This window comes from Ambystoma mexicanum, chromosome 4q (genome assembly GCF_040938575.1).
Source record: "Ambystoma mexicanum isolate Mex_15411 chromosome 4q, UKY_AmexF1_1, whole genome shotgun sequence".
NCBI classification, from domain to species: Eukaryota; Metazoa; Chordata; class Amphibia; order Caudata; family Ambystomatidae; genus Ambystoma; species Ambystoma mexicanum.
The window spans coordinates 737,289,624-737,311,714 of NC_090928.1; the positions used below are offsets into that span (position 1 = coordinate 737,289,624).

Here is a 22,091-nt window from a genome sequence, read left to right on the forward strand (position 1 = left end):
ATACACATGCTATGTTAATCGCCCATAACTTTGCAAACATTAATTTCGTTATTATTCAGCTGTTTTACAGAATTTCTGATTGCAGGACGATTAAAAGCACATATTTAATTTTCAGTGGGCTTTACTCTTTTGGTTAGTTGTGTTGGTGTTTGCGGACATTAGTAGACCTACCACTTTTGTGTCAGTTATTCGGCTGCAGATGTTTGAATGTTCAAATGGGCTTTCCTTTTCTCCTTAGTATGTTTTAGCCGTCGGGAGCTCTGTATTCCACGCAATGTTTTACGGGGAGCTTGCGGAGGACAACGATGAAATTCGTATTCCTGATGTTGAACCTGCAGCTTTTCTTGCTATGTTGAAGTAAGCCTTGTTCAGCTGATAAAACAGCATTGATTCTTTTAAATAACGTGTTTGACTAAAGCATGTACAAAGGCACTGCTCCGATCTACAAACTTTCTATTATTTCCTCAATTGCAACACCTAGCTTATCTCGTGGGACTCTGCAGTACGCATGTTGGCATGGTGAACTCTTGATATTCCAACTCGTGGGCCTACACACTAAGCCATTTTGAATACCAAAAGTCAAAATGATAATTTTCTAGGTTTAAACATATTGCTGTTATCCACTCCTTTGCTATGTTAAGTATGCTTTTTGGTTTGAAGAGCAAATTGGTATGCCATGAACGTCTCTGACCCAGTCAAGCAACACACTGTTGTGCATTCATACGAGTGTCTCCAGCAGTTTCTCTGGTGAATTAAGCTCGATCTTTGCATTTGTTGTAGGCAGATTGCCCTATGCTGAAAACACCAATGTGACTTTTTTTCACGGTGCGTTTTTACAAATGAAAGCTATATTTAAGCTGACATTTGAAAAGCGATACAGGAACGTGTGTGGCATCGCATTCAGGATTCTAATTATTGTAATGCATTTTTGGTATTAAGGCAATTTTTCCAGGTTTCATCTAGTCTGGTTTCATCTAGTCTTCCAATATCCAACATACTTGTCGACATGAACACATTTTCATTTAGAAAGCTGCATCAGATGTAGCCCATCTGGCAACTGTTTTTTAACAAAGCAGTTGTAGCTTTATATTACATACTCGGTCCGTATGAATTTAAATGTTAAAGCGGTTTATTTTAAGTACAGCAGAATGTTTTTTGTTTTATAAAAGGTGCTACCTTCACATTAGCTCCTCCTACTGGTTCTTACATTTCTTTATTCCTAAGAAAAACTAGTGCAGTAGTCCCCGCGCAGCCAAGCAAGAGTGCCCCAGTTTGATTACCGGATCATCATTAACCCCGCCCCACCGCCTCCAAAACATAATAAACTGCTTTTCCCTGGGCCAAAGCTCAGATTGGACAACAGTGAGAACTACATTTTCAGCATTCTTTACATTGTATTCCGTGTTGGAATTTACTAATTCGGGCCGATTACTTGACTTTTCTAAGTAACCATTATCACTTATATCAGTGGGTGGTAAATTACGCAGGGGTCAGTCTAGTTGCCACACACCACACAATGACCATTTACTGAATGAAATGGTCCAATCTTTCATTGAGTTCTTACGGAGTAGCAGTCTTGAAGACAGAAAGTGTACACTTCAAAGGTTTAACTTTTTTGGCTCACATACTAGGAGCAAGAATAGCCCTTATTACTGTATTTTGTCCTGGTCTGTAAGTCCTTCACATGAATACCAAGAAGGCCAACCTAAGCCGCTCGCATTAGGGGGATTGTCACAAGACAAGATGGATAACCACACAAGAGAATCTGGAGAGATTTTAACTAATATATTTCATGTGTCCTCTCGTCTAGTGCAAGGATTTTTGCTACCCTAGGCAAAAATGTAATTTTGCTGCCCCCTCAGTGCCATGTATCCCTTACCCTGCCTTGCTCTCAAATGCGGTTCTTTCTTTTTCTCATCCTTGTCCCGCCCATCACATGGTGTGTAGCCATGCTCCTCAACTTACCCCTCGCCCCATGGACAGAGCAAGGACAAGCAACCCCCACAAATTGAACAAGTACTTCAGAGCAAACCGTTTAAAGCGTCCCTCACAAACAAGTGCACCATCAACTGGGCGATTACAAAAAGATGCTAGCATTTCCTCTGCACGCTGACTGAAGACATCCCTACCATACAGATGCACAAAGGGTATGACCAGGGAAGCTTCACTCATAGGCCGGTGAAAGTAAATAGTAGAGCGAGTGCAAGCTTTTACTATAAGCTGGTACAGACATCTTGTGCGGGGCCCTGCAAGCTGATCTCACCAACGCAACTAGCATGGCATGGGCATGGGTAGGATCAGTGCAAGTCTCCTTTGCAAATGAGACTATATGCTCCAATGCAGAAATTGCAACATGTTCCTAGAAATCTGCAATGCTCCTCACCCTGGTCGCCACTTGTCAGTGAGCACACACTTGATGAAGGAGGAGCAGGGACGGGTACAGTGAGCACAGGGGATCGATTCAGCAGCTTCCTTTTGTATCTTCACATCCTCATCGGAGGTCGTCTTCCATGCTTGGGGATTGGTGATGGGAGTAACCAGCTTAAATAGATGGGGTAATCCGTATGGCTTTTGGTAAGCCAGTATCTGCGCTCTGTCTTGATAACACGATAAAAGGATCCATGGGGGTGTGGCCCTTTTGTTCATGGAGCACATCTCTAGCCCCCCCACCCCCATAACAAACTCCTCTGTTGCCCAAATTTGGAGGGTTCTACTCTCTATTTTTAATTATCAAATGATCAACTAGCAATGATTCTCCAAAACACCTGTACGGTGCTGCTTTATTTTAGTAAGCAGCTTTGTGCTGCTAACTTTTCCAGAACATTTATATCTCTTAATCAAGGCTGCACCTGGGATGTGGATCCCAAAACAGTCAATTTCTTTCATGAAGTAGTTTTGAAATTGGTTGAATGAATATTTCATCTTGAGCACACACTGATGTGGCAGTGCTATGGACATAGCAAAAAGAGTATTGGTTACTATTTTAGCATACATTCTGTCTGTTTGTATTGGGGCTAAAAAGCTTGAAACAGATGTGCTCCTTGCACGGCTCCCCATCATATTGTTTACACTTTTTCTGCAGCTCCTACACGAGCCTCTACTGATGCTCCAACCTGCAAGCTGTCAGCTTTGGCTGTCTCATGCACGGGCTCCAGGAGGAAGGAATGGTGCCTCTTATTGTCTTTGGAAAGTTACATCCTGTGACCTTGTTCTTATGTTAAAACACCCTCCTGCCATACCTTTTTGTTTTTTCACATTACAACAAGGCGTTCTGATGTTTCATAGGCATCACAGGATATAATATATTTATATATATATATTTTTTTTTTTTAAATGTAAAACATTTTTTTATTTTTTTTTATTTTTGGATTGGCAACCAGAGAGGGCTAAAGGGACTCTACATCTGTAGTTTTGAGAGGGGTTGCCCCCTATGATGATGGGACTTTTTGCACCACCCAATCTCTACGGGTGCATAATGTTGGCTGTACTTGTTAATATATTGTAGTGTTATCTGCACAAGTCACAGAGCCGTCCCCCATCCCTGGAGTGCATCCTGTTCCCCAGAAAATAAGGATTTGCAGACCACAGTTGGGTTTTCATCTGGGCTTTGATCTTTTTGATAAAAAAAAAATGATCAGACTTTATTTATCACAAAAGATTTAGGTCTCCTCCAAGATAATATATAAAACTTTTGTCAGGGGGAGCGTGGCCTGGAGCTCATGGCGAGTAGAGGCTGAGGCGCCGTGCTCCAGCCGAGACGCCGCATCTTGATCCTTTTTGCCTGACCCAAATCGAACCTGTGACGAAGAAAAGCGGGCCGAGTGAAGCGGAGCCGGCTTCCGACACGACCCCACAACTTTCGTTGGGATCCAAGCCTCCGAACCAGCAGGATCGCCATCGTAACGATTCCCCCCCCACCTTCAGCGAGATCCAAGATGGCGGTCACCCACTGAAAACGGCGCCGACAGAAACAGCGGCAGCCCTCACAGCAGCCCCAATCCACAACTGGTGAACGCTTCTGAGGCGGATCGCGATTAAAGACAACCCCGTCCCCCCCCGCCCGGGTTCATTCCAGCACGATTCCACGGTCATCATTGGCAGACCGCAACACGCGCTGTAGCCCTGCCTTGCGGGAGGACACAAACAACCAGCCCAGGGAGGCAAGAAGTAGAAGCTCCCGCACGGGGAAGCTGGATCCAGATCCCGACTCCGACCCCTGAAACAACCGGGGTAGCCCCCTCGCCCGTGGCTTGCAGGAGAGCGACGCTGACGACAACGGGGCTCCGGCCCTGCCGCACGGAGAACTACAACCAGCCGAGGGGACAAGAAGTAGCTGGCCCACGGCCTACAGGAGAGCAGCACAGTCGGAACGCCAGAGAGCGATGCTGCGAGGAGACGCACAGACCCCATCCCTTACACAACCCCAGCGCCCGCCGCCTCCACGGCAGAGAGCCCAAAGAACTCGAGGTGAGGAGAACCGCGGGAGGGGGCTCGTAATCAACAAGGCCGCCAAACACTTCCACTATAGGGGACCATAGATACGCACCACTGGCATAATTACAAACGCTCCCCTAAGAACAGACTGGAAAACTTATTTCACCAGGCCGAACCCTGGAAACAACTTGTGCAACACACAGTGTATAGGACCAAGCCAAGTCCACCCACCCAACCAACGGCTGCCCCTCCAGGTCGCTGCAGCGTGCGGGCGCTCCTACCCTGGAACAGACGGGGCAGAGTACTTGCACACCCCTCATCATGTCTGCCAGAAACAAGGGGAAAATAGCCACCATGGACACATACATATCCACCAAAACAAAGTCCCCCCCGCGACCACGTCCCTCCACCCCGAACAGGTACAAGCAAATGTAGCTGAATCCTCCGAAAACCAAACCCAGGTGTTGGAAGCCATTGCATCCTTACGGACATTCATGGACTCCAGAATTGGCGAGTTAAAATCCGAAATACAACTCATGCCCCAGGATGCCCGCAACCTAACCGAGGTGACGAGCGCTGAGGCAACCATAAAAGAAACGTGGAACTGAAAGCTAAGGTTGTCGACCTGGAAAGGAAGGATGCCAAAGCTGAGGAGGCCGAGGGCTGGCTAGGCGTAGTAACGTCAGAATACTTGGGGTCCCAGAAGGAAGCGAAGGCTCGAACCCAACGGCCTACATAGAGTCCCTGATACAACAGGAGATAGGCGCTGAAAAACTAACGCAAGGTTTCTCGGTCAAAAGGGCGCATAGATCCCTACAGAAGAGACCTCCACCGGGCTCACATCCTCGCCCCATAATCACCAAAATACTCCATTTTCAAGACGGAGAAATCATCCTACGGCACTCCAGAGAAGAGGGACCCTTTGAACGAGGAGACTCTAAAATATCCATCTACCCCGACTACCCAGAAAGTCCAGAGGGAGAGAAACTCATTTGTCCCGATCAAAGCGCGGCTCAGACACCTGAATTTGAAATACATGCTGTTATACCCCTCAAGACTGAAGGTGATTCACAAGGGCCGTGCGATTTATTATTATTATTTTTTTTTTTTAAGAGACCCCTGCAGCCGCCAACATGTGGCTGGAAGACAACAACCTGGCAGAGGGTAAAGACACACAGCCTTCGGATGAGTAACGAGCCCCCGTCGCAATCGACCGAAGCTTGGATTGGCTCATGGTTCACAAGGCCAACGCATAAACAAGGCAAACTAAAACCAAGGAGGTAAAACCACACAACAGTCAGCTAAATAGATATGGCCCTCGCTCGGCCCCACGGCAGACACAGGGCCCCACTCCCACGAACAGTTCAAGGCAGGCCAGTTGCCTGACCGACCTTACTCGTGCCCGACACCCGGATGGGTCCAGACAGCACGGGGGCGCCTGAGCACCGAAAGGAACTTTTAGTTGCTGGGCGCACCAGTTCAAGTTATGTTAATTGTTCTGTTAATTATGCAGTGCTCAAAACACCAAGGAGGGAAAGGCATGTGCCCATTCGACCTCGGGGACCAGAGACGAGGGAACACCGAAACCTGGGCAAGGAACCTCACAGCCAGGGGCAACAACTCCCCCGGGAAATCTGGGGTGACCGGATTGTAGAGACCAAATTACCATTTCAATGGCATCTCAACTCAGGGTGATGACGTGGAATGTCAGGGGAATGGGAACATATTTGAGAAGGAACCAGATCCATTCCTACCTGCAAAGGAAAAAGATCTCGATTGCAATGCTTCAAGAGACCCATCTTACCGATGAAGCCACATCCAAACTGTCTGAACGATGGGGAGGGAACGGTAGAGGGGCACCCTATTCCAAGTTCGCCAGAGGAGTATTCGCGTGTATAAACCCAACAGTGCCATGCCAACTACTGGACTGCGAAGCCGATAAAGAGGGCAGATACCTAATGTGGAACTATCGAATGCATGACCGTATGCCTGGTAAACTCATACCTACCACAACACGGAATACCCTCACACCTCAAAATGTTAAGCGCCAAAATGATACTCCGCAGAGAGGGAGCTTTCATATGGGGAGGCGATTTCAGTTGCATCAGGAACGGAACTATGGACAGATCGGACCCCCCGCGCCACCTAAACACCGCAGCCAACGCACTAAACAGTACAATAGAACACCTCGACCTAGTGGACATCTGGAGGGAACAACACCGCACTGAGAGGAGCTACTCCTACTACTCGGCCCCACACAAGATCCACACAAGAATAGATTACCTGCTAATAGACCGAGAGCTGGCACAACAGGTGGAATCCAGAACGTACCTAGGCAGATCCATCTCGGGTCACTCCCCGCTGGTCATGCAATGGACACTTAAGAGGACCCAGACCACCAATCCCACTATGGAGAATGCCAGCGGCAGCACTCGCAGATCAGTCATTCAAGGAGGAACTTGGAACCAAACTGGAAGACTACCTAGACATTAATAAAGGCTCAGTGACAAGTTGGGGCACACTATGGGAAGCCATGAAAGTAGTAACAAGGGGAGAGGTGATATCTGGAGCGGGAGGCATCCGCAAACACTTGAAAATGGAACTAGAAGACCTGGAAACCAAGATCACGCATCTGGAATCCAAAATCGATGCCTCACCGGATACTGAGACAAAACTAAGAGAAACTCGGGAGGAATGCTTTTCTGCCTGGAACAGATTGTCTAAATTCGACTGCACAACTTACACAGCCAAGGCACACAAAGAGGCAGACAAGACTGGCAGGATGTTGGCCTGGCTTTGTAAACGCGAGTTCCCAAGACACCTCCCAACTGAGATTACAGATGAAAAGGGGGTAACCCATAGGACCCAGCAAGATATCAACCGTGCATTTGCCGATTTCTACTCTAAACTGTACGTACATGACACAATATTACCAGTGGAGGACATAAGAGCCACCCTAGAGGAAATGGAGCTCCCAAGATTGTCGGAAGACCAAAGAGAACTATTAGATGCAGAGATCACTGTGGAGGACGTGACGGATGCGATTAAATCTCTAGCTACATGCAAGGCCCCAGGGAGTGACGGACCTCCGTCAAAATCTTACACAGCGTATGAAGCTACCTTAACCCCAGGCCTGCACGAGGTGTATATGGAGGCATACGAAAATGGAATCTTACCCAACTCCATGAAAGAAACAATAATCATTCCCATACTTAAGCCCAACAAACCTACCAACAAGTGTGATTCATACCGCCCAATTGCAATGCTAAACTACGATAGTAAGATCCTGACTACAATCCTGGCCAAGAGGCTGGCGAGGGTGGTGGGAACCCTGATCCATGAAGACCAGAATGGCATCGTTCAAGACGCAACACCACAGCAAACCTGAGGAGACTTCAGCACATTGTGGCGGAGACCTACGACAGAGACGAAGACCTAGCGGTGCTATCACTCGATACCATAAAAGCCTTCGATTCCATCTACTGGGAATGGCTGATTGAGGTGTTAAGAGAGTTTGGCTTCGGCGAAGGCTTTGTGCGATGGGTCGAAGTGCTATACAACTCACCAGGTAGCGAGAGTAAAGACTGGAGGAAAGATCTCTGAATCCTGGGCGATACAGCGGGGCACTAGACAAGGATGCCCGCTATCTCCGATGTTCTACATCCTAGGCCTGGAACCAGTGGCCATTTACTTCAGAAAACAGCACTTTGATGCGGGTATCAGGCTGGGCAATGATCACTCCATAATATCCTTGTATGCGGATGACGTTCTCCTATACTTGAAGGACCCACAGCTCAATGCACGAGTCACGCTAGACATCCTGGACAATTATGCCCGATACTCCGGGATTGAATTTAGCAGGCCATAATCCTGTGCGTTCCCACTAGCAAGGCTCAGGAGCTTGGACAATTCCGACTTAGACGTCGGGGTGAAATGGCAACCGAAGGTATTTAGGTACCTAGGTGTCGACGTGAGCCACACCCCTGAGCTCACACCCGAACATAACATGGAAAAAGCGATAAAAGGCCTCTGCAAATCCATGAAGTTTTGGTCGAAGCTTCCGCTCTCAATGATGGGCAGAGCAGCAATTGTCAAAAAGATAATCCTCCTCCGACTCTTATACTACTTTGTGAATGTTTGCCACTACATCAGACCTCCTTTCTTCAAAAAACTGGAATCCTAATCAAGGACTTCATATGGGGGCCATCCAGACATAAACTCTCCTTAGCCATACTCATGCTCCTGTACAAAGAGGGAGGGATACAACTACCAGACCTCCAAAGATGCTATCTCGCTGCACAACTCAGTCACATCACTAAATGGCTCTCTGATGATCCGGGGCTGCTGCGGCAATCATCTTCCAAGCTATTCCCCAAAGAGATACTTTGGAACCCGATGAAACAACCATCTGACGTCCCCATGATAATAACCCTGGGCAGGCAGGTATGGGCTAGAACCTGCTTCCTCCGACAACTGAAACACCCCTACACTCCCAACAACCCCATCCTGGCCGATGCCTGCAAAAAACAGACGGATCTCACGACGGCCAGAAACTGGGAAAGAGCCGGAATCTACACATGGGGCGATATGTATGAAGAGGGCACATTCAGAGAACTGGAATCGCTACAAGCAAACGATGGAATCACGAGTGGCCAATTTCTGTGGTACCATCGCCTTAAGACAACTGCCAAAAAACAATGGACAATGTGGCCAGAGGAACCCGCCCCAGATCCCCTCCTCCAGGAAATGTATGACCTAGCTGACGGCTGGAAACCGGTTTCCCGCCTATACAATAAACACCCGAAAAGCACGCCGCTGAGACAAAAATGGGGAAACCGAGCTGGAAACCACACTATCAGATAACGAATGGGAGCAAATATTACTATACTCCAAAGAAGTGTCAAGAAACACCAGATTCAAACAGATCCATCTGAACGTCTTATATAGAACGTACATGACCCCATCCAGAGTGGCTACCTTCAACAAACAGGTATCCCCACAATGCCCCTGGTGCGGAAACGACAAAGCTGACATGATCCATATCTTCTGGACTTGCACCAAAACGGCAAAATTCTGGTCCATGGTGAAAAACGCCTGCACGAACGCTGGCCTAACCAGATACGAGTGGAACCCAAAAGAATGCTTATTAGGGGCCCATCCCAGAATGTGCAAGTAAAAACACCTATTCAAACTAATGGACTTAGCCTGCATTCTCGCAAAGAGATCCATAGCAATGGCTTGGAAGTCACTGGGGGGGTCCGAGGCATGAACGATGGCTTAAAGACCTAGAAAGATGGACGGAAGCTGAGACCAGAGCCTGGCAGGAGGGAATCAACACAGGCGGCGACAATGCCAATGACACCCTAGAATCATGGAAAGCTCTGCTGTGCGACATACAGTACGCCGCAGACCATAAACCCCCCTGAAAATGCACCCCTAACAGCAAGTTGACGAAGAACCACCCGAGAGATGGAAAGCCCTTGAAATCAACCCCTTCTGGCATCGGATTCGCTGGACACCTGCCCCCTCCCCACTCAAATCAACAAGAACTTCACACTGCAACATGAAGACTGCATTGGTTATGTTTGTTACGTTGATATCTGTTAATTATTAAAGCATATGTATTTGCACAAATGCTAATAAAATACTTTACAAAAAAAAATAAAACTTTTGTCATCTATGGATATTGTATGCGTTGTCGTTCATAATGACAAGAGAAAGATGATCCTTTGTTTTTTCATTTGGTTACAACAAGAAAAAATGTGCTGTTCCACCCTTTCACTCCATGGGGAAAACCTATTGGTTCGTTTCCACTTCTGAAGTCTTATATCAATATTCTATTATATAATATCCAAATCTCCTAACAGCTAAAGACTTCTTTTCATCCAACCACTCTAAAAGAAATGAAAAATAATCGCAAACGACTACAAACTGTTAACCAGAAACTCATGCACATTTTAGGAAAAGCAATTGAAAAAATGATTGCCACTACGATCTGTGGAGGATGGGAGCCGTGTACAGGTGCTTCTCCGATGAACATCCCAATTGCCGGCAACACACTTTCCCCCACACCAAATACTGTCCAGGTTCTTTTAATGAGCTGCTGTTGGGACCCTCACAATTCCAGCTTTCGTCCTGCCAAAATGTTTGTGTGAGTTTGGACATGACTTTCAGACTTTTTGTCTCTGTTTTCCGCTCGACTCACGTCTGAGGAATTGGCATATGAGGAATTGGGTAATCGTGTTGACTTTTTGCTCATTTTATAGAGAAGAGGTAGGTTACTTACTCTACCTCCATTTACTCGTAGCAAAGAAAAGGTAGACATCATGTTAGTAAAATCACACAAGTTGCAGATTTTAGCTTACGAAGTTCCACAGACCTCTTTATCAAATGTTGCACAGGGAAATTAATTGTAAAGGAAAGCCACAGAGCAGACCATTCTTTAAACAAAACAAAAAAGTAACATTTCCTTGGCTGGAGGAACAAAAAGAATGCAATGTGTGCCTGGAGTTGCTTTCTTGTGTAAAAGGCCATAACTAAATTAAGAGGATTGTAATACATGACTGTGGAAACTTTTTCCAGGTTGCTCGTTCTATGATTAAAAGGTCTGCCGCCTTAAACTACATTTCTCCATAACAGCAATTCTACCATCCTTACTCTGCATGATGGGGTAACATTGGGTTTCAGTTTACCTTCTTTGCTTCAGTCGAAATAATCCCTCGAGCTGGTGTGTGTGTGTGTGTGTGTCTGTGTGTGTGTGTCAATGACAGTATAGAGGCTTAAAGTAGCTTGCAAAGATATGACAATAACATGTGAGGTGCGATATTGAATGCAGGGCATGAAAGGGAGCAAAAAGATAATCTGATTAACAAAATGAGGATTGGTGGGAAGTTTAGGGAAGAGATGTGGGAAATTCCAAAGATAGCCCAAAAGGGGTAAACTAGAAAACGTGATATGGAGGAAGGGGCGAAAGAGAAGATTAGCATTTCAGCGATAGATGCTAGTATGGCACTTCCCCTAATGATTATGGAAATAGGCCTATTGAGTGTGTGGACTATCAAAATAACAAAGCTACTGGGGTTTCACAACAGGGGCACCAGGGATGGTGATTAAAGCAACCCATCGCTTCAGTCCTGCCTGGCTGGTAGAGTGTAAAGGGTAGACCAGACCACTAAATGTCAAGAGAGGTCTTAAGTTGTGGAGCCCTAAGGTATGCCACATGGCAATGTTTGTGAGAGATTAGGGGAGGGATGCCTAACAGAAGGAAAACTGCTGTTGCGCAGGCACCGGCAAGTTGAAAGGCAAATGGCGCAGGGGGAATCCTAAATGTACGGCCCCAATGCTGTGTGCCTCCCGACCCCCAAGTTTGGAAGGGATAGGGCTGGAACCCAATAAAAGCAAATAAAAAAAAAAGGCGAGCTGCCCCAGAGTGCTACACGTAGCGCCAAGGTGTGACCAAAATCTTCACCACATACAATGCAATGATGAAAACCTAATATAAAACATTTATATACCATGAAAGCAATCAAGATGGCTGTACCACATGAGCGATGATTCTTATTAGATTACATGGAAATAGTTATCGAGTTCCTACCCAATTCCTCATCAGGATGTAGACCACCTTCTCCATCTCTTTTGTTCCGAAGGATCTCATGGTTCCATAGTTCCGGATCCACCAATGAGCGCACTTGAGGCACAAGATGACCACCATGCTAACACTGCATGCCTTGCAGGGCTAACATTGCAACCATTGGGTATCTTGGCTATTGCCACCCGAAGCTAGGCCTGGGACCTGCACTCCCTTTCCTCAGGACTCCTCAATTCTCATGCATCCACCCCACTGGCTTGGCCATTAAAAAATAATAATTCTTGTTTCCAGCCCTACTGTACACCAGTTGATTTCAGCTAGATAGCCTTTTCATCCATCCATAGTGTCTTTGTGACTGATTATTATTAAAGATCACTGAAAAACATGTAACCTTTCCTTGTGTCAAACCGTGGAAAAGAAACTTGCAGTTCCAGGTTGATCACGGTCTGCCATTGCACATGCTGTAGAACTCTGTGGGCAACCTCCAGTCACAGGTTTGAACACCAACCCTGCTTTTATGTTCCCATGGTTGATAGATGGTTGAGTCATAAGATTAGGTGTTTATAGCACCTTGAAATCTGTGCCAAGAATGATCGCTTTCATGCTCCAACCAAAATGTTGAGGATATCTAATGAGGGTGAAACACCTATGTGACTTTTCTGCATCCCAAAGAACTGATTGGCTTGGGTTGATAAAGCTATGTATAAATTAGCCCTCTTGTAATCTGCATACCCACATTGCTTTCATTGGTGTCTTAGAATTTGAGTTGAATTTCCAAGGGTGGCTACTGGATGTTGCATTGGCATGTGTGACTTGTTATCTGAAATTGCCTATTCGACTCTCAAGTTTCAGGTGGAATAAGTTTTCATGAAACTTTAAATTATGCTACTACGCAATCTTATGCCATCACAGGCACTCTGCAATGGAACAAGGTTGACAATTAACGCATCTACAAAGGCACATCATACAGGCCTGTGTATTTGGTGGGACTTAGATACTGTTCTTATACTGTGCATACCTCTCATTCCATCTGATACAAATATGCCTTTCAAAAGAAGAGACTTGCCTAAATGTATAGCCTTTTCATTGGCCATTAATAAGTCACAGGGACCTGTGCCCCCTTCCTGGAAGCTATCATTGGTAATTCCGACAGAAGTGGTCCTATCAATTACCGACCAATATTGACCTTTAAGATCTGCCTGAATGGCGTATGTTATGCCAGGGACCGCTAGTGTGTGTGTGTACTGGTGTCCTGCAATCGCCATCTGTGGTCCATTTTTAAACCGTACATTTTGTCTTCATTACATTACTGTTAGAGAGAATTCTCAGAAATGTGCAAATTCCCTTCTACCTTAGAGATATCAAGCCCTTTTACTGCACTTTAAGACTTTTCATTTTAAACCTGGTGAGAGTGAGACCTTTTTCCCACTCTCTCATGTATTTATCTTTGATTTAAACACTGTTTCTTTTGGTTTTGGAGTCTGACAAGCTCATAGGCATAATCTTTTTACATTGTGACACACAGCACCCTCAGTGCAGTGGCACAGGGAAGTCCTTGAGATTTCCCAAAGGTTTAAATACCTTCTCTTGGTTAAACTACTGTTTCGAAGAGCAGTAAAGTGAAATTGACTTTACTTACCTTTTTATAACTTTGTAAACCCAGCACACAATATCTTCCATAGAGTGCTGGAGGGGTTACTTAGTAACTTTGTCTACTTTCTCATGTAACATGTTTGTTACCCTTTCTACAATTAATTGGTGGTGGCAGTTGTTTACTTTTTCCTACAATTGTGTGTTTATACCGCAGGTTGCGTTCGCAGCTGCAGTATAGCACCCGTTGGTGCCCATTCTGCCCATTCTGTCAAAATGGCCCTGGTCGTCTTTTTTCACCATTTCTTGTTGTAAAGGTCCTTCTTGAGATTTACCCTGCGCGCCAAACTGGGTTTGGTCACTTTTGTTCGTTTTGTCTTTGGCGGGGTTCACTGGTGAAGCCTGCCTCTGGCTCCAGCTTGTCTGGCAGGGCAGGAAGCGAGGGAGGTTCCCAAAACTCCCTGTGCTTGGTCTCCTTGGTTACAGGAATGCACCCAAAGGTGATTGGCCGGCTGGCTGTTCTTGGAGGACAGCCACCCTTCTGTGTGAGTGACGGGCTGCGAATTGAGACTTGCATAAAAGCAAGGTCTTTTGCAAGGAAGGCAGAGTCGACCGCTGGACGAAGGAATCCAAAGAAGAACTTGGAAGAGAAGCTTGCTGCAACTCCTGGACCGCTGGTTTGCCCGGCGAAGCCCTGCTGCAGTGCTGAAGCTCCGAATTTGCCTCGGCTAGAGAAGCCCAATAAAGGACGACTTCTCCCCAAGGCGAACTCTACTGAAAATCCTCTCTGCTGGTTGTACTTCCATTGCTGCTGCAGGAACCGAGTGCCAGGGGGCAGGAACACCAGAATCGAGTGCATCATTTTTAAGTGAGACCCGAGCTCCAGGAAGATCCTCTGGACTCCCTCGATGCAGGGCTGGCCAAGCCTGAGCCACTCAACAGAGCGCTGAACCCCAGAAGCAGGGAAAGTCCACAGGGTGTCCAAGAACTGCGGTGGTGCTATTCGCGAGAAGCTGAAACCGTGAAGTGCCACTGATGTGAACTTTGCCCATTGCTGCCGCCGACCTTCGAATCGTAGTGCAGGAGTCCCCAGCCCTCCTCCCTCTTGTCCCCACGACTGAGGCCCAGGAACAAAAGGATCTGCCATACTGCAACAGGAACCAAAGCCAGCTCGACCCAATTTCTTCAGACCCAAGGTGCTGTGAACTAAGAAGTACCTCTTGTCTGATGTAGCTTGCCTGTTCTCAGTTGAGGCTTGCAGTTGCTCCCTGTTGCAGAGTTGCTTGCAGCTTTGCCCTTCACAAGCTTCCCAGCTTGTGGCCCAATAGTGATTTCTTTTCAACAAACTCTGTAACACTGTGCAAGACTTTTGCTTACCTTAGTGCCTTAGCTCCCCTAGACTTTGCTCAAGTGACATTGGCTGTCCTGGTTCCCTGAAGACTCTTCTAACCTCTGACTTTGCATTTGAACTATCCCTAAAAAAAGTCATACATACCTTACTTGTATAACTGGTAAAGGGTTAATCTACATTGCATTGGGGGTTCAAAAGTGCTTACCTGTGTGAGAAACCTGTTAACCATTGTTTCCTTCCCTAACCTTTTCCTTTTTGCCATAACTTCAGTATTATCAATTCAGTGTGAAAAGTGATAAATGAATGTCCGGTGTCCTAGCTATTTAAGTCACCTCGCGGTGTAGGAAAATCTGTGCACCACCCTTAAAGGGTATCTACTCGCTTGTTGAACTGAAGGAGTGTATTTTGAAGTGTATTTTTATTGTTGCCAATTGCTCCCTTCTAAAGAAGGCTCATTTTAAAACTGATTGATAAATAAATAATATTTTAATCAAGAAACCTTAAGGTGTTATTTGTATACTTGTCACTGTGAAAATATATGTTGCAACCCTACAGCTCGCATTGACCCCTCTTGAGATAAGCCTGGCTGCTCAGTCACTCTACCAACTGTTGTAGTTTGGACCTATACCAAAGGTTGGGTGAGCTGTTGCCAAGAGGACGAGGCTGGTGTAGTCTCCCACAGTGTTACTACATAGATTCTTGCCTAACAGTTACGTTGTTTGATTTTTCTTTTTTCTACTATACGGGGCCAACGCTTTGATTCAGAGTGCTTTTTGTCAGCCCGGTGCGGTTTTTCCTCCTGTGTGTACATATATATTAATGCAAAAGCTGCTGGGCATAGTAACCTCATTTGAGAGAACGATTGATGGGTAATAGAGGAAAGATACCTACGATATTCCAACACATTTTGCAAGAGATGCCGTGTTTGTGCTCCATGCAGTTGCACATCCTCACAATGCATTTGTGCAAACACGATTTTGTTCGGTAATCCATGCCCAAAAAGATGTTTGCTTAGCGTCGAACAGGCAAACAAACACTTCAAGGTCGACAGCAGGTGACTGTAAGATTGAAACCTCTACTTTGCAGCTCTTTTGAAACAACCTTGTAATTGTTTTGCTTTTTCCTTAGCGTGCCTTAATTTTTAAAGATGCCCTCTGCAATGCATTCTTGTTTCAGCCCCCCGGAGCAAGCCATGAATTGTTCAAACCAAGACCTCTGACAGAGCAGTAGATACTGTCCTGGCCACCTGAACCGGTGCGAAGGACAAACAGTAGAATTTATTAGCAACCTTTTGCAGAGCTGTGCTGTTGTAGAGAAGTGATATGCGTATTGAGCTGTAAAGTTGTTTTAGATGTCCAAACATACCACAAGCCCTTCAAATGTTTGTTGTTTGTCCTTTTATCACCAGAATCAAACTACTCTGGTTGTCAACATCTTTCAAGGACTTCATATTTTTGTCTTGAATAAGGCAGCAACTAGTGATGGAAATATGGATGAACTATGGAAGGTTCACCCTATTTGCAAATGAAGACCAACCTAATGAGGCCTCTACACCTTCTGATCTAGGTACGGCATGCTGTTTGGCCACTAGACTTAAATGGCTGCCCTATTACAGTGCCACAGTAATAAAAAAAAAAGAAAAATGACTGGTTCACAGTATTTCCTGCTGATCTCATAGCTCGAATGGGAAGATAATCGTACTGTGCTCCTTCTGACGAAGCAGCAGCAAAACATCAGTCAAGAACTACATTATCAAACCCAACTGATTAGATGGGATGAACACTTTCAAGACCTAGGTGCTTTGACCTAAAGTCCAAAGAAATAACTAGTGTTGGAGGTTTTATTGTGTCTTAAGACCTTCCTTTCCTACTCTGAATTCTCTAAACCACCACACATTCTCAAGGATGTAGTACCAAGCTTGATGCTTGGCTCAAACAGTGTCTCTGGGATATAACACCTGGATTGCACCTTAAACAACTCCCCACACGCGTTTACTCCCTTTCTTCTCATTGCTCAGATAATATTTCCTCCTCTCTATCAGCAAGTTTCTCTTCTCCCCTGCCCCCTCCTCCCACTTCCAACTCCCTTTGCTTAAGCCTTTTTGTTCAGGCTGTGAGATTTGAACCCACCAGCAACAGGCTTCCCACCTCGGACAAAACCTAAATCTCTTAAGAGGCTCTTGGATCTCCTTCTGGGTATCTGGCTCATGTTGAGGTCTGAGATGTAGCCTCAGCAGGCTTACAACTCTAGACCTTCCCTTGGCTTTGATCTCATTCATTCTCCGAGAGCCGTCCACAGACGTCTGGCCCTCACTGGTTCTGATGTTTTACTGGCTCCTGTTGACCTCCTGCTTCGGTTATTTGGGGCTGATTAGCTAATACTGCTTCCCAGGTGCTGGCACGCAGCTTTCCCCCACTCCTGAATACACATGGGACTGACTGTGGAGGTTTTAGTCCACGTGCCACTATCTTGAGATCACATGGAATTGACTGATCAGCCATGCATTTCTGCAATATAGTGCACTCTTGTGGTTCCTGGTCGGGTTCATCCCTCGCTATGTGCTTAGCCAGGTGAGGCGCCAGTACAAGTGTCTGCAAGCTCACCTATGTGGGCGAATCGGGCTCGGGTTGGGGGGGGGCATTCACACACGGTCAGGTGGCTTCCATGTTTACCTCGGATTACACAGGACAAGTGACCTTAGCGCAAAGAAAGCAGCATGTACCACGATGGGTGTAGAAGGGGTTTTCCAGTTTACAGACTGTGGGGGTCAGAAGGAAGAGACAGACTCGGTACTTCCATTTGTGACTTGTGTTAATTTAAGGTACTAAAGAAATGCCTAGCTTTCCCTTAACTATGGATTTCCCTGCCTAAAAAAAACTTACTAGGGTGCTTGTCAGTCCCAAGTGAGTCCAAAAGAAAAGTCTGTCTACAGTCCAAAACTCGGCTAACCTGAGCCTGCCACCAGCAAAACAACTAAAGCACAGGTGAGCCCTTCTCCTGTGGGCTGCTTCCTCAGCAGTATTCATCAATAAAGAATTCTTAAATGGTTCTTGGTGTTGACTTATCAAGTCGTACAGTTCACTCAACAGGGTTTTCCCCTCACCCCCCAGCTCCACCTCTAGTCTTGACTTCATAAGATCATTTGCTCTTTTCACAAACATAAGCATCTCTTGTTTCAATGTCCAATCTTTTTCCTGATTAAGGCAACTTCACTTTTCTTAGACTTTAACAATACTTGTTGAGGCTTTTCATTCTTGAAAACCTGATTAGTACTGGGACGAGTGGGAGCTAACCAATATTGCTCTTCACTCTTCTTATCACTTTGTCTCACTGGGACAAGGATGAGTTTCCCAATGATGATTCTCACCCTTCTCATTAGCTTGTGTTTGTTTGGTAAGATTGTGTAAAGTCCAACTCGTGTGGGACTTCACAAGACTTCTCTCTTGGTATTAGAGACCCAACTCTTAATATAGGCCTGTACTACACATGTTGGTAGAGTGACTGAGCAGCCAGGCTTATCTTGGGAGGGGTAGTGTGACCTGTAGATTAGCACAACGAAATCCGTAAACACAAGTCACCAAGTAAACACTTACACACTTAGTTATATTTCATTATTTATATATACACAAGGCAAATTAAGCATTCTTTAAAAAAGTAGCAACCAATAGTAACCTTCAATGGAAGATAGAATTTTAAACAAGAATCAATAATGCAGATGAATCACTTCTTTCTATGCTAAACATGTTCCAGCACACAGAGTGACATCAATCAATGTCAGTATTAGCAATTATTTTTGTTCGACATTACAAAATTTGCTTTTGGAGGAGAAAATGATTAGTCAAAGTAGAACACACTTTAGCGACTGGTTCAATAGATGGTTTCTCCCAGAGGGATGTAGGCAGTCTTTTATCTTAGCAATAATAGTGTCAACAATTCAAACCTGTAAGGGAACAAGCACTGCCAAAGCCAATACGGTTCAGAAGAGGAGCCTTTAGGAAACCAGGACAGCTGAAGTCAATGGGACAGTTCCAGTTCTGATGCAGCTTTTCGAAGAAAATTGTAATCAAACAGTCAGGAGTTCTTTGAAAAATCTCAGGAGCTCAAGAGGAGCCTACTAGCTGGAAGGCCTGCACTGGTGAGTCGAGGTCAACCCTAGAGAGGTGAAAATAGTACTTGCCAAGCCAGCAAACACCATAAATCACAAAAGGTAGTGGTACCCTAAGCCCCATAGTACCTTAGAATTGAAGAGGAGGTTCCAGGTGGATTTCTTCTGGATGCAGTCCCTTGTTCTTGTCCTTGGTCGTGGTGATGAAAGGGAGGACGTCTGGCGGGCTTCTGCAGCAGCATTCTGGAGAGGGACTCAGCAGCAATGGATTCCACACGATTCAGTGGCTCTGTGGTTTTGGCGCCTTTTCTCAGTGCCAAGAAAGAAAGAATAGCTCTGGTTGGCTTTTCCTTGGTCCTGGACTCTGGTGAGGGGACTCTGGATGCAGATTTCCTGCTTCTGTAGATCCACCTGAATGCACACAAAGGTTTGGCCGGATTCGTTTTCTGGAAGACGACGCACTCTGTGATGGTCAGGGGTCCACGGGCATTGGGATTCTGCAGCCTAGGAAAGTCGCAGCAAGTCGGGGGATGAGCCAGAATGAAGCAGGTGTCAAGGCTAGTTGGCCCCACAAGCCTAAGGGAGGAAGTTGTCCTGCACAGATCTTCCCTGTCGAAACGATAACTGGGTCAGCACAACTGCAAGGCTTCACTGGCTCTTCTGCAGACCTGGAAGGTGCTGCTGACGTCTCTGCTGCTCCTCTTCACCGGATGTCTTGTTCCAGTGGTCGACTCTGCCTGCAGTTCAAAAAGCCTACCCTTTTTATGCAAAATGCCATATATGCACAGCCCTAGGGCTGTCGATCGGATGGGGGGTGGCTGCCCTCCTGGACAGCCAGCCAGCAAGAACTGGTTTTAGTCATGCACACCTAGAGACCAAGGACAGCGATGTTTCAGGACCCCCTCTCACTTCTGCCTTTACAGACACACTGGAGCCTGGGCGGGATCAGGGCTTAAGCCCGGCAAAACACACAAAGGGCTCAAACTTAGTTTAAACAACAGAGTAACGCCCAGAAGGAACTAACAAAGAAGAAATGATGACAAAAGAAGACAGGGGCCCTTTTGGAAAAATGGTCACCCATGGGTACTGTACTGCAGCTGAAAAATCCGCCTCCTAGTACCCTGCACAAAAGGTAGTACAAAAGGTAGTAAAATGTAACCTCTACCACCAGCCATTCAAGTTAGTTAGTGGGAAGTGGGATAAGGAGTTACTATGTAACCCTCCAGCACTCCACATAGGGTGGTATTTGCTGGACCCACAAAAGAAAGGAAAGTAAGATAACTTTTTATCTTACTAATCTTGGGAACTGTAGTTCAATGTATTTCAACATAAGAGAAGTCCAAGAGACTTCTCAGTGGCACTGCATAGAGGGTGCTGTGTGTCACTATGCAAAAAGCAGATGCCTATAGAGTTTACCAAAATCCTAGTCGGAGAAAATCACCTGAGTGAGTAGGTAAAAGCTCCACTCACTGAGGTGGTTAAAAATCAAAAAGATCCCAGATGCCTTCAAAAAGAGCTGGGGATCTCTTGGGTTAAAGGGAATTGGCAGAGAAACTGAAAAAATCTCCCTAACACTCACCCCTCCACATCCTCCCCCTCCCCCCGACTAAGGGACAGGAGGATTTTATCCACTCCTGAATGAATCTTTTGTTCCTGTCGTTCATACTTCCTGGAGAGACCATCAGCATTTTGATGATTATACCCTTACCTATGCTCACTGGTAAAATCAAACCTTTGGAGGCTGATGGACTGTCTGAGCACCTTTGGATTTCCCCCCTTCATTTGCATTAACTATCTCAAGGGTTGGTGGTCAGTCTGAATAAGGAAAGTAGAACCATACAAGTATGGCCTAAACGTTTTCAGAGACCACACAGTGGCAAAACACTCACTCTCTATGGTTGCCCGCCGTGTGCCCCGGTCCTTCAGTTTTCTGCTGATGAAGCAAATGGGGTGTTCCCTGCCTTGCTCATCCAGTTGACTTAAGACTGCCCCAGTTCCTGTATTTGATGCATCTGTCTGTACAATAACGGATTGGGTACCACCAGGAGCTCTTACGAGTGGAGCTTTGCAGAGGGCCTTTTTCAGCCCTTCAAATGCCTTAGCACACTGTTCATTCCATCTGATCTTTTTTGGACATTTTGGAGACGATATGACATTCAGGGGAGAAGCTATGGTGCCATAGTTCTCAATACAATTTCAGTAGTACCCTGTGAGACCTATGAAGGCTCTCACTTGGGTTGGAATAGTGGGTGTGGTCCAGTCTTGTACAGCTTGTACTTTACTAGTCAAGGGCCTAATCGCACCTCCTCCTACCTCATGACCAAGTTAGACCACTTTGCTCTGACCAATTTTACATTTACTTGCCTTTATGATCAGATGACCTGTTCCAAAACCTGTAACACATAGCCTAGGTGATGAAGATGATCTTCCCAAATTAGGCTGAACACATCAATGTCATCCATGTATGCCATGCAGAAGTCCTCTAAACTATTCAGAACATGGTTTACCATCCTTTGGAATGTGGCAGGTGCATTTTGTAGTCCAAAAGGCCTGACCCTAACCTGGTACAAGCCTTTAGGGGTAGAAAATTCTCTTTTTCTTGGCATAGTCTGTCGGAGCTATTTGCCAATAGCCAGAGGTCAGGTCAAATGTACAGAGGAACTTGGCAGCTCCAAGTATGTCCACCATCTCATCTGTCCTGGGTAAAGGGTGGGCATCAGACTTAACTGCATCCAGAGCCCTATAGTCTATGCAGAATTTCCTGCTTTTGGCACTAGCACAACTGGACTAGCCCTTGGACTAGTAGGTGGCTAAATAACCCCAAGGTCAAGCATCTTGTAGACCTCTTCCTTTATATGAGTTCTGACATGTTCAGACATTCTGTAGCTCCTGCCTTTAACAGGGAGACTGTCGCCAGTGAGGATATCATGCTGGCCCCAAGGGGTCAAGCCTGGTGTCGAGAGAAAACAGAGAGGCAAACTGATTTAACAGAGCTTTGTACTCTGCCTGTTGCTGCATAGTCG

At 45.9% G+C, this 22,091-nt stretch overlaps 1 protein-coding gene across 3 annotated transcripts in view; it reads left to right on the top strand.

Annotated features, from left to right (window-relative positions):
• Positions 1 to 22,091, top strand: part of BTBD3 (BTB domain containing 3) — a 73,258-nt gene that overhangs the window by 39,738 nt on the left and 11,429 nt on the right. For all 3 annotated transcript variants that reach the window (XM_069608331.1, XM_069608330.1, XM_069608332.1), the window contains one exon: positions 239 to 357. In XM_069608331.1, coding sequence (XP_069464432.1) covers positions 239 to 357 — 119 coding nt within the window. The remainder of the gene's footprint in view (positions 1 to 238; positions 358 to 22,091) is intronic.